This window comes from Cnephaeus nilssonii (assembly GCF_951640355.1).
Source record: "Cnephaeus nilssonii genome assembly, chromosome: 3".
NCBI lineage: Eukaryota > Metazoa > Chordata > Mammalia > Chiroptera > Vespertilionidae > Cnephaeus > Cnephaeus nilssonii.
In genome coordinates, this window is record NC_137074.1 from 81,013,418 (window position 1) to 81,025,721 (window position 12,304).

Here is a 12,304-nt window from a genome sequence, read left to right on the forward strand (position 1 = left end):
GCCAGTGTTAACAAGCACTTACTGGCTGTGTGGTTTTGGCAAAGTTACTTAGCTTCCTTAGTTTCCTCATCTGTAGAAAAGGATTATTAGGATCAAATTATTTCATCAATGCAAAACACTTTTAAAAGTACCTGGCCAACTACTGTCTGTGGATTATTAACTATGTATCTTTCTGAGCACTGGAGATATGAAAATTGACAAAAGAAACCCCTGTCCTCATGAGCTTCCATTCTAATTAACAGACTAGAGGCACGATGAACGAAATTCGTGAACTGTGGGGGGGGGGGGGGGTAGTGTCTACCACCTGCACCCTCTCCAATCTGGGACCCTAGGGGGATATCCAACTGCTAGTTTAGGTCTGAAGGGATTGGACCTAAACCAGCAGTCGGACATCCCTCTCACAATCCGGGACTGCTGGCTCCCAACCGCTTGCCTGCCTGCCTGCCTAATTGCCCCTAACCACTACCCTGCCAGCCCGATCGCCCCCAACTGCCCTCTCCTGACAGCCTGATCACCCCAACTACCCTCCCCTGCTGGCCCAGTTGTCCCCAATTGCCCTCCCCTGCCGGCCTGGTCGCCCCCAACTGCCCTCCCCTGCAGGCCTGGTCCCACCCAACTGCCCTCTCCTGCCATTCTGGTCACCCCTAACTGCCTTCCCCTGCCAGCCTGGTCGCCCCCAACTGTCCTCCCCTGCAGGCCTGGTTGCCCCCAACTGCCCTCCGCTGCCGACCTGGTTGCCCTTAACTGCCCTCTCCTGCTGGCCATCTTGTGGTGGCCATCTTGTGACCACATGGGGGTGGCCATCTTGTGTGAGGCGTGGCAGTCAATTTGCATATCACCTCTTTATTATATAGGATTATTATATAGGATGATGGAAATTGTCTTTCTTATGAACAGATAGAAATAGGAAGTCCTGGAGGTTTTCTTTTTCTTTTTTAAGTTTCTAGGGGTAACTTTGCAGTGGTTGGTGACTTTTCTCAATTTCCTGTGAATAAGTTCTTAACAAAAAGAGGACTTCACACTGATTTCTCTAGAATTTGCTGTGTTTGGCACTGACAGCAGCATGGTTGACAAAGAGAACAAGACGTGCTCACCATTCTTCAGGGCTCACAAAATAGTGGAGTCAAATACACACAAAAATGACTCTGATCAAGGCTAATTTGATAAATATAATTAAAGGACAAAGAAGCAAGCAGCAGAGTGCCAGGGACAGAGGGGAAAAGAGCAAAAGTTAAGAATGTGAACAAAAGGGTAAAGAGCAGGGAAGAAGATAGATATAGAAGGGTATGTTATATATTCAGCAGGAGTTTTTGATATTTTGTAACTGAAATAGGGTTTGTAACATTTTGAAGGGGAAGACAGAGTTGAAAGCAGATGTCTTAGTTCTGTTGAAATAACTTTCTAAGCTCCAGAGGGAGCGATTCCTACCTGGGTGCCATGTCAGCAAACCAAAACTCACATAACTTTCATGTCCCTGTAAATACTCCCCTTGACCAAAACCGCAGTATATCCAGTCAGCCAATCCCCAAATGCCAAGCCAACCCTGAGCTCTGTACTTTCCTGTTCCTTCTCACCCCAAACAGGTTTGGCTCCTTGGCCCCAGCCAATCAGATATGTTCTGTTTTTCTCTTCCTTATGCTTTATTGTCGATCCTATAAAAGCATCCTGCCTCCTGCCCCATTTTGTGGTTCTCCGAAAGGAGACTGTCCACTTCTTGAAGTGTTAAATGCAGTTTGCTTGTATCACCTAAATTGCTTTCAGTTTTTTAAATAGTACTCTCATTACAAGTAGGCTCTGCTTTGGAGAAAAGCATAGTTTGCAGGGAAATATTAAATAGAATTTTTTTTTTGGTAACTTATACTTGGCTTTCTTTGTAATTTTAGTCCCTTTTCATATTCAAACTATATTCATTTGAGTTTTAAAAAATGAAATACTTTAAAAAAATATTTTTATTGATTTCAGGGAGGAAGAGAGGGAGAGAGAGATAGAAACATAAATGATGAGAGAGAATCATTGATTGGCTGCCTCCTGCACTCCCTCTGCTGGGGATCAAGACTGCAACCTGGGCATGTGCCCTTAACTGGAATCGAACCTGGGACCCTTCAGTCCACAGGTCGACACTCTATCCACTGAGCCAAACCAGTGAGGGCTGAAATACTTTTTCAGTATGAAAAATGTATCTAAGAATTGGGGGAGTATAATTAACTGAATGGAGAATATCTAATTAGTTATGACCAAAAGCAACGTTCTTTTTTCTCTATATCCTTCTTAACACACACACACATACACATACACACACACACACACACACACACAATAGTGACAGCAGGGTCTTAACTTTTATATGTAATTATAATGTGAAAAACACTGTTCCCTGTGGGGAAGAATTTTTTAAAATATGTGTTTATGTATTTAGTTTCAGTAGATATAAATGCAAAAATACAATTATTTGAAAGAAAGGATAACTTATCTATATTACTGTATAGACCAAACATATTAGCATTTGGAAACAGAACTGTAAGAGTTTGCCTTTCTGGACCCTTATTTTATCGATAAGAAAACAGGACTAAGAAAGATAAGGTTTGAGCAAATCTCAAATTTTTGAACACCCAGGCCAGTGCCTTCTTCTAATATTACATATTCTATGAACAAACGTCACTGGTAATAACAGTATGTAGTTTGACTTCAGATATTTAAAGACACTTCACATTATAAGTGAGTTACTTCCTGATTTACAGAATAATGTTCTTAACACAATGAGAACTTAATAAAACAGCGTAAGTCCTCAGAGAATGGTGTAAATATTGCTTACTTGTGGGATACTTATGGGTTTGCAATATAGTGTAACTTTGAATAAAAGGAAATGGAAGGTTTAAATAACACAAATTAAAGTCTAAGGCACCAATATTGAAAACTGAGTAGGCGTGGCTGATGTGGCTCAATGGTTGAGCATAAGCTATGAACCAGGAGGTCATGGTTTGATTCTGGTCAGGGCACATGCCTGGGTTGTGGGCTTGACCCACAATAGGGGGCATGTAGAAGGCAGCCGATCAATGTATCTATCTCATCATTGATGTTTCTAGCTCTCTCTCCCTCTCCCTTCCTCTCTGACATCAATAAAAATATATTAAAAAAGAAAAAGAAAACTGAGTAGAATGTGAATATTATGATGAGCTGAGAATTAAGATTCTCTCATAGTTCTCTGAGCATTGAGGTACCCTAACTGACAGTTGGTGGGCCACCAGGTCCCCATGAATCACCTTTACTTATTCCTGCTTCCATCGCCCAGATTCTATGAGTTTTGCTTTGAAAAGCTGTAACTGCCACCTTCTTTGGAGACCTAAATTTGAACTATGGAGCCAGTACAGAGAACCAGAAGTGCCTGTGATATTATTTTCCATCCCACATGTACATTTCCATTAAGGCCTGTCACAAATGATCGATTGGAATGAAGAGTATGGAATCTCAGCTTCTTTGTTTCCACAGTATGGACGCTGAGATGTAATTCAGATTCCAGCGCTCCCCTTAGTCACTCTGAGTTTGACTGGCATCATCCTTCATACTCCTGCTTCCTCCATTTTCATACCAGTTCTCCTGGGAGTTTTCTTAATCACTTGTATGCAAATTCCTGCCTCAGGTCTGTTTTTGGGTAACTCAATCTAAGGCAACTATGGAAGCTATTTAGGATCCACCCATCCATTCATATTTATCTATACTGCTACCTCCCTCTCTCTTCCCTTCCTCACCTTCATTCTGCATCCCACTCTACCCCAATAAGCAACACCTGGAAGAACATATGGCATACAGCCTATTCCATTCTAGAATTCTCTATATTCATAGAATAATACACAAATATGCACATATGGAGGAATATTTGTGTTCCCAAAGTAGGATCATTTGCACGTACAGGGTGTGGCAAAAGTAGGTTTATAGTTGTGTGTATGGAAAATACAATCATAAATAAATAATAATGCAAGTATAAACTCTGTGTTTCATGGACTCATAACTTTTGGCCCACCCTGTATACTTATTTGAGTCCTGTTTTTCTTACTGACCAATATTTAGGTTCCTAATAAAGAAGGAAATTATTTTTAACCTTTTGCACTTGGATGTCTAGTGTGACTCGACATGGTTAGCATCGGTAGCAGCTTGTATGTCGAATTGTATTGAATGTATCAATAATTTGAAATATAAAAAAATCCAAATAAATAAGTTTGTATGAAAAGAAACTCCAGTTTTTTATTCTACTGCTGCGCTTTGTAAAATCTGGGGTATTTAAAAAATTAAATCCCGAGTAGAATAAAGGAATCGAGAAAAAAGCAAGCGAGTGCAAAGGGTTAACTAAGAGTGCTTTTGTTATTTATCCTAGTTATAAACTTAATAAAAACATTTTTTTGGAAGGAGAAATCATGTTACAAATGCAGATATGTAAAATGTTTAGTTAGAATTTGAAGTCATAGTTGGGAAAAGTTTCAATGCTGCCAATCATTTTATGCTCTCTCTCTCTGAAAGTTTTATATTCTAACATCTTTAATTGGTTGCTTTTACAGTGTGTACTTATATATAAAAATATAATATGTTTAGTTAGTTTGTACACAATTCCCATACTATTATGTTCTGATTTTATATTATACTAGAGGTCCGTTGCACGAAGATTCATGTAATAGGCCTTCCTTCCCTTGGCTGTTGGCACCAGTTTTCCTCCGGCACTCGGGACCCAGGCCGTCACTCTGGCTGCCGCCTTCCATCTTTGTTCCGGCTGGAGCCTTCAGTCTTCACTCCTGCCGGAGTGCTGCTCTTGTAGCTCCCTCCGCCCCCCGCCCTCTCCCTCATAGCAGGCGTCCCGCCCCACCTGACCACTCCGCACCTGCATGCGTGCTACCCAGAGGCCCAGAGTGGCTGGGGGCGGGGCTGCCTCCATCTTTGTTGGGTTAATTTGCATACTCACTCCTGATTGGCTGCTGTGTTGCAAAGTGACAGTCAATTTGCATATTTCTCTTTTATTAGTGTAGATTTTATCCTAATATTTCCCTAATGCTTACTTAAATAGTATTTAATACTGATTTAGTGTGCTTTTCATCTTCAAGTTTGTTTATAATTCAATTTTACAACCTACTAGAATGTTTGATATCTTCATTTCCATTTTGTAAATATAAAGTCTGAGACTTAGGGAGATTAATTGACTTTTTCCTGGCCATAAACATAACAAGAGTCATAAATTTAAGATCTTTAACTTCCAACTCCATGTTTAATCCATTAGCATTAGATCATTGCCATTTTCTTAGAAAATAAGCTCCTTCGAAATATTATTTATTCCATAATTAAAACATAACTATTATGTCAATTAGCACCTTTCAGACCTTATTGATTTCTAAAATCTTGATTGGATGAATGTGGTTCCCTTTTTATGGAATCTGTATAATTTGTCCTTAAATGGAAATATTGCAAGTTATCTTCATCTTCAAACATGATGTAGAAATGACTATAAAATAAGAGTGGTTTGCTGTGTATGAAATATAACCTTTATAAAATGTGAAGAGATATTTTCATTCTGAAAGTTGCTTATATGTGTGTATGCATTGATTTTTAAATAATCAGAATTTGTGAATACATGAAGATCTATTAAATTAGATAACAGAATCCTATATAATAAAAGGATAATATGCAAATTGACCAAACAGTGGAACAACCAGTAGCTATGACACTCACTGACCACCTGGGGGCAGACGCTCAATGCAGGAGCTGCCCCCTGGTGGTCAGTGAGCTCCCACAGGGGGAGTGCCGCTGAGCCAGAAGCCAGGCTCACGGTTGGCGAGAGCAGCGGTGGTGGCAGGAGCCTCTCTCACCTCCGAGGCAGCATTAAGGAGGTCTGACTGCCCGCTCCTCAGGGGGAGCCGGCCTAAGTCATCAGTTGGACATCCCCCGAGAGCTCCCGACTGTGAGAGGGCGCAGGCTGGGCTGAGAGACACTCCCCCCTTGAGTACACGAATCTCGTGCACCGGGCCTCTAGTATATGTATATTCTTGTGACAGAATGCTACAGGTTGTAACATTTGAAAGGCTAGTCCAACAAGATATCTAAACACACGTTGGCATGGCTAACGTGCAGAATCTATAACCCAATTTAAACTCAGTAAATTCCTCCTTTTTTAGACTATGAATTATCCATGTGAATTCATGATAGTGACAGTTTTCATTGATTATCTAATGCTGACATTACTAGAGTGTCAAAATGGATACAGCCATGCTACTGAGTTACCGCTCCTTTTCTCAAACTTACATTTGCTCAGAAGCAATAGAATAGAAAAATATTTTTGTTTCTCTGCTTGCCTCATATTCCTTCAGAAGAGACCTGAATTTGTTAATGATGTTTCTTTGCTTCTAGTAAGTTAGAGAAATGTTAGAAGTTCATGCTAATTGTAGTATACCATTGAATATGATATACAATTATTACATTTAATTTTTAAATTTAATGTTCCCTGGATCAATATGCCCTGGATCAATGTTCCCTGTGTCAATATTCCATAGTAGCACAATAAGTCTATCAAAATTGACCATGTGGTCTGCTGTAATATTTATAGTAACACTAGCATAATGGTGAGGAATGGGGGAGGGGAGCATAAAGAAAGCATGTGAAAAGAATAAAGGTAATTATAGAATTCATGAAAATATAGTAATTGAGAACTATTTTAAAAGATAATATGAAAATTAAGTTCACCAGTGGATTTATTAACCAGTTTTATTTTGCTAGATTCTTATATAATAAAACAGCTGACCTCAGAATGTAAAGAAAAAATTTAAAAGGTCAGCTATTACCATATATCCCTTAAATAATTCTTTCCAAATTATAGTGGACTGTAACTTTATTTTTGGACCTCACCCGCGGATATTTTTCCATTGATTTATTTTTTTAGTGAGTGAAAGAGAGAAGGACAGAGAAATATTGATGTGAGAGAAACACATGGATTGGTTGCCTTCTGCACATGCCCTGACCAGGCCCAGGCAGAGGAGGAGCCTGCAACCCAGGTATGTGCCCTTGACTGGAATTGAACCTGGAACCCTTCGGTCCTCAGGCCGACGCTCTACCCATTGCACCAAACCAGCTAAGGCTGTAACTTTAAATCCATTGGCAAGTAATATGACCTATACAAACTCTTATTAGGTTATAATAATTCCATTTTACTATTTCTTCCCAAGTGAATTTAGAAACAATGTGATGTCAACAGAACTGTAAGTTGCAGGAATTACTACTTCTTACTATATGGTAAAACTCCCTAGAATAAGATAAAGACCTTGTTATCTTCTACTTTAATCTGACATAAGACAAGATAAGTTAATTAAGAAATTATATGCACAATAGTAAATTAGAGAGTATTCAAAAACATAGTAGGTATGTGGTTAGGCCAAAGAAGAACAGTTTTTAAAGTGAGATAATATAGTATAATAACATGCTCAGTATATACATATATGCACATATATGTATATGTAACTTTTTAGGAAGCTCCGAATAAGACCTACTTTCTCATAGTACTTGATCTCGTAGTCCAGTATGGCTCCATTGGGAAAAGCAGGTGCTTGCCATGACAGGGCAATGCTATTTTGGGATGCCCAGTCCTTCCTTACCATACCTATCAGGGAAGGCGCTGAAATGAAAGAAAATAACTAAGAATTAATTGGCAGGAATCATATTCCATAATCCTTTCTGTAATATTTTTCTTCCCAAAATACATAATTCTTGATGAGCAGGAATCAAGTATAGGTGTCAGATTAATAAAGTAGCCTTAGGATCTTCTCTATTCAATCTAAATAAAGTATCTATAATAATAAAAGCGTAATATGCTAATGAGACTGGATGACCTTCCGGACGAAGCCGGGGCTACAAGGGAAGCCCAGGTCCTGGGTGCCAGAGGGAAGCTGGTGCCGGCAGCAGGGGGAAGGAAGGCCTACTCTTCGACAAATTTTGTGCATCAGGCCTCTAGTTAAAATATATTTAGAAATACTATCAGGGAACATAGGAAAATTTCAAGTAGTCCAAGAATAAGGACCAGAACTCATCATCTTTGGTTTTGTTAGAGGAGGACATTTTTCTTTTAAACTGATTTTGGCTTTACATGAAGTGTGATATACTTGGCTCCTATGTTTTATTAAATCTAAATCTTCTATAGAAAAATCCTCTGCAATGACAAGATCATTTATATGCTTTTCTTTTAAGACTTAGGACTTTATAAAGTCTTAGTATTTTATAAATGTTTACATCACAAACTTCTTAGACCCTGGCCAGATAGCTCAGTTGGCTAGAGCAGTGGTCGGCAAACTCATTAGTCAACAGAGCCAAATATCAACAGTACAACGATTGAAATTTCTTTTGAGAGCCAAATTTTTTAAACTTAAACTTCTTCTAATGCCACTTCTTCAAAATAGACTCGCCCAGGCCCTGGTATTTTGTGGAAGAGCCACACTCAAGGGGCCAAAGAGCCGCATGTGGCTCGCGAGCCGCAGTTTGCCGACCACGGGGCTAGAGCATCCTCTTGCTAAGCCGAGGTTTCAGATTCCATCCCTGGTCAGGGCACATACAAAAATCAACCAATGAATGCATAAATAAGTAGAACAACAAATGGATGTTTCTCTCTCTCTTCCTTCCTCTCTAAAAAACTATTTAGGACTTTATAAAAATTTATATCACAAATTTCTTAACTACAGTAAATTATTGCCTATCAATGTAAGAATTATTTGCATGGTTTCTGTTGCATTTGAATAAAATTGAAATACTTGACTTCTGAAGTTTATTTTCAGAATCATGTCCTTTTTTCTCTAAATAACACTGTTTTAACGATCTCATTTTACCCTAAAATGATCTTGTATTAAACTCCCAAAATTTACCTAAATTATATATATATATTGTAAATTTGTTTTTATAACAAAATATTTTTCATTTTAAGTTTTCTACATTTTAAAAGTTTTTTACATAGATGTTAAAACTCATACATAAAAAGAATAATATAAATTAAATATACTGGGATACCATTCCTTATCTACCAAGTTGGCAAAAAAATCCAAAAATCTGACACCAGGTTCTCTGTTGAAAAGGCTGTGGTGGAAAAGGAGTTTAATGCATCGTTGGAAGGGGGGGGGGGCGGGGGGGTGGTACGCAAAATGGTACAGCTCTATTAAAGGGAAATTCAACAATTCGAGGCCAATTCTATGTTCATTTATGCTTTGGCTTTTTGGAATTCATCTTAAAGATACATTGCACAAATAAAAATTGATATATTTATAAGCCTACTCACTGACAATTGTTTGTAATGATTGGAAACAATTTAAATATACATCAATACCAGACTGTTTGAAAAACTATGCTACATCCATCGGAGAATTATGATGTTGTAAAAAGGAATTGTGACTATCTATAAATACTACAATGGCATTATTTCAGGATATATTTTTAAGTGATAAAACTAAGGTGGAGAAAAATACATAAAATACAATATAAGGAGAAATCTAGAAATAGAAAACAATAACAACGGTTACCCCTATAGGATGAGAAGAAAATAGGATGGACACTACAGAGTTAAAAGCTAAATGTATCTGACTATAGCTTCTCTTTAAGATTTATTTTGGAATCCTGTAAATATTTTTAAGTGCTAGAAAACAAATTAACATTTTAAAAAGGGAACCCTAGCATACTGCTAGTGGAAATGCAGACTGGTACAGCAACTGTGGAAAACACTAAAAGTTAAAAATGGAACTTTCATTTGACCCACTGATCCCACTTCTGGGAATCTATCCTAAGAATCCTGAAACACCAACCAGAAAGAATGTATGAACCCCTATGTTCATAACAACACAATTTACAGTAGCTAAAATCTGGAAACAGCCCAAGCACGCATCAGTTGATGAGTGGATAAAAATGCTGTGGTACATTTACACAATGGAATACTATGTGGCTGTAAAAAAGGAGGAACTCTTATCATTTGTGACAATACTGATGGACTTGGAAAATATTATGGCAAAATAAGCCAGAGAAAGACAAGTATCACATGATCTTATTTATATGTGGAATCTAATCCTATATAATAAAAGACTAACATGCAAATCAGCCAAATGACAGAACAATCGGTCATCGCACTGACCACCAGGGGGCAGATGCTCAATGCAGGAGCTGTCCCCTGGTGGTCAGTGTGCTCCCACAGGGGGAGCGCCGCTGAGCCAGAAGCCAGGCTCACGGCTGGCGAGTGCAGCGGCAGTGGTGGGAGCCTCTCCCACCTCCACAGCAGAGCTAAGGATGTCTGATTGATGGCTTAGGCCAAGCGAGCCTAAGCCGTCAGTCAGACATCCCCCGAAGGCTCCCGGACTGCAACAGGGCACAGGCCGGGCTAAGGGACCCCTCCCCCACCAGTGCACGAATTTCGTGCACTGGGCCTCTAGTGAATAAAATAAACTGATGAACAAAATAGGTCCAGAGGCATGAATACATGAAATGGACTGACAAATGGCAGAGGTGAGTATGGTGCGGGATACGGGAAGGATTATCCAAAGAACATATATGCATGTATACATAGCCCATGGACATAGACAATACTGTGGTGAAGGCTTGGGGCTGGGACAGGAAAGTTGGAGGGGGGCAAAGGCAGGAAAGTGGGGGGATGTCTGTAATACTGTCAACAATAAAAGAAGCAATTTTGAAAAATTAGAAGAAAAATAAAAGAAACATGTGTATTGAATTGGATGCATAGACTCCAAGAGGAACTACTTTAAAACACAGTAACTTGCAGCGCCGTGGAGCCTCGGTTGGCCTCGGATAGCCGGTCCCCCGCTGTCCCGGCCGGCAGGCCGGAGCACCCAACCGCCTCGCCACGGCAGCGTCGGGACCGGGTCTGGTTCCGAGAGCCCTTCGTCCTGGGAAACGGGGTGTGGCCGGAAAGGGGGCCGCCCCCACGCCCTTCACACAAGGCATGTTCGTGGGGAACCTGGTGCTAAACCATTCGCAGACGACCTGCTTCTGGGTCGGGGTTGGGTTTCGTCCGTAGCAGAGCAGCTCCCTCCCTCGCTGCCATCTATTGAAAGTCAGCCCTCGACACAAGGGTTTGTTTAATTTAACAAAAGATAACACAAACAAACAAACAAAAAACAGTAACTTAACATACACCTCAATGGGATATGTTTTATAGATTTTGAAAACTGCAAAATTATTAAATTATTTTTAGTAAGGATATTATTGATGGTGGTATTGGAGTTGTAATTCAGAACCTGTGTCCATATATTAAGGGATAAAGCAAATGAATAATTATGTTGGTGTCATTGATAACTAGGGTTTTTTCTTTTCTCCTAGTGAGAAAGGAAATACAGATGTCAGTTCAATAAAGTATGTAAAAACCCTACAGTAGTAATCTCAAATTAGAAATATATTCATGAACTCATGATATCTTTCTAATTCATTTTCAGAAATCCATTCAAATATACCAATCACTGGTGAGAATAGGATTTGAAAAAATTTTGATTCTCTATGATTATGGTGAATATACTTTAAATTTCTAAGAAAAACTCAAGTATTAAGTTTGGTGTTTTATGTATGAATGTTGCTTTTCTATCTTAAGGATAAAATATTTTTTTAAACTTGTGAGAATGACAAGTTTGGTTCTTCTAAGGAAGTGAGTACTTTAGAAACTACATTTAAAACCCTTTCCAGATGATGAATGAAAGCATTATTATTGGACTAAAACATATTCTTAAACATGAACAATAATTATAGAAATTGCTAAGAAACAGAAGTTTGCGATAGAAGCTAAAACAGATATGTATAATGTAAATAAGAAAAAGTGCTCAGATAATTCACGCTTTAATCGAATCATATTCACTACAAATAAGCTACCATTAATAAAGTTATCCATGTTGGAAACTACACTAATGTTCTTTGAATTATAGTGTAACTAGAGGCCCAGCACACATGAAATCATGCACAAGTAGCTCGCTTCCACTTGCCTCAGCTGGCTGCCCCGCCCTCCGCCACTCGCTCATAGCTCTCTGCTGCTAGCAGCTCACACCCTACCCTGCCCGCCTGAGAGCTGCTGCTCGTTTGGTCATGACGGTGTCACGGCGTCACGGCCACAGGCATTTTATTAGTATAGATACTGTATTAAATAGCACTTTATGGAAAAATTAAAATTCTCAAGTGAATTATACACATTATAAATTGATTTATGTCAATTTATTACAATTTTTGAAAATGACTTTTCCATATGTATACATCTTATAGTTCATTTTCAGTTTAATGTACAATGTCATAAAGCAACATTACCAGTGTATCA

At 39.0% G+C, this 12,304-nt stretch overlaps 1 protein-coding gene and 1 long non-coding RNA gene across 9 annotated transcripts in view; one reads left to right on the forward strand and one right to left on the reverse strand.

Moving 5' to 3' along the window:
• The window catches only part of EPHA6 (EPH receptor A6), a 1,012,702-nt gene that overhangs the window by 427,762 nt on the left and 572,636 nt on the right, over nt 1-12,304 (reverse strand). For 7 of the 8 annotated variants that reach the window (XM_079766996.1, XM_079766992.1, XM_079766995.1 and 4 more), the window contains one exon: nt 7,518-7,642. The exons of the other annotated variant lie outside the window; for it this stretch is intronic. In XM_079766996.1, the coding sequence (XP_079623122.1) occupies nt 7,518-7,642 (125 nt within the window). The remainder of the gene's footprint in view (nt 1-7,517; nt 7,643-12,304) is intronic. 8 annotated transcript variants of the gene reach the window in all.
• The window catches only part of LOC307097097, a 613,772-nt gene that overhangs the window by 222,061 nt on the left and 379,407 nt on the right, over nt 1-12,304 (forward strand). The window lies entirely within an intron of this gene.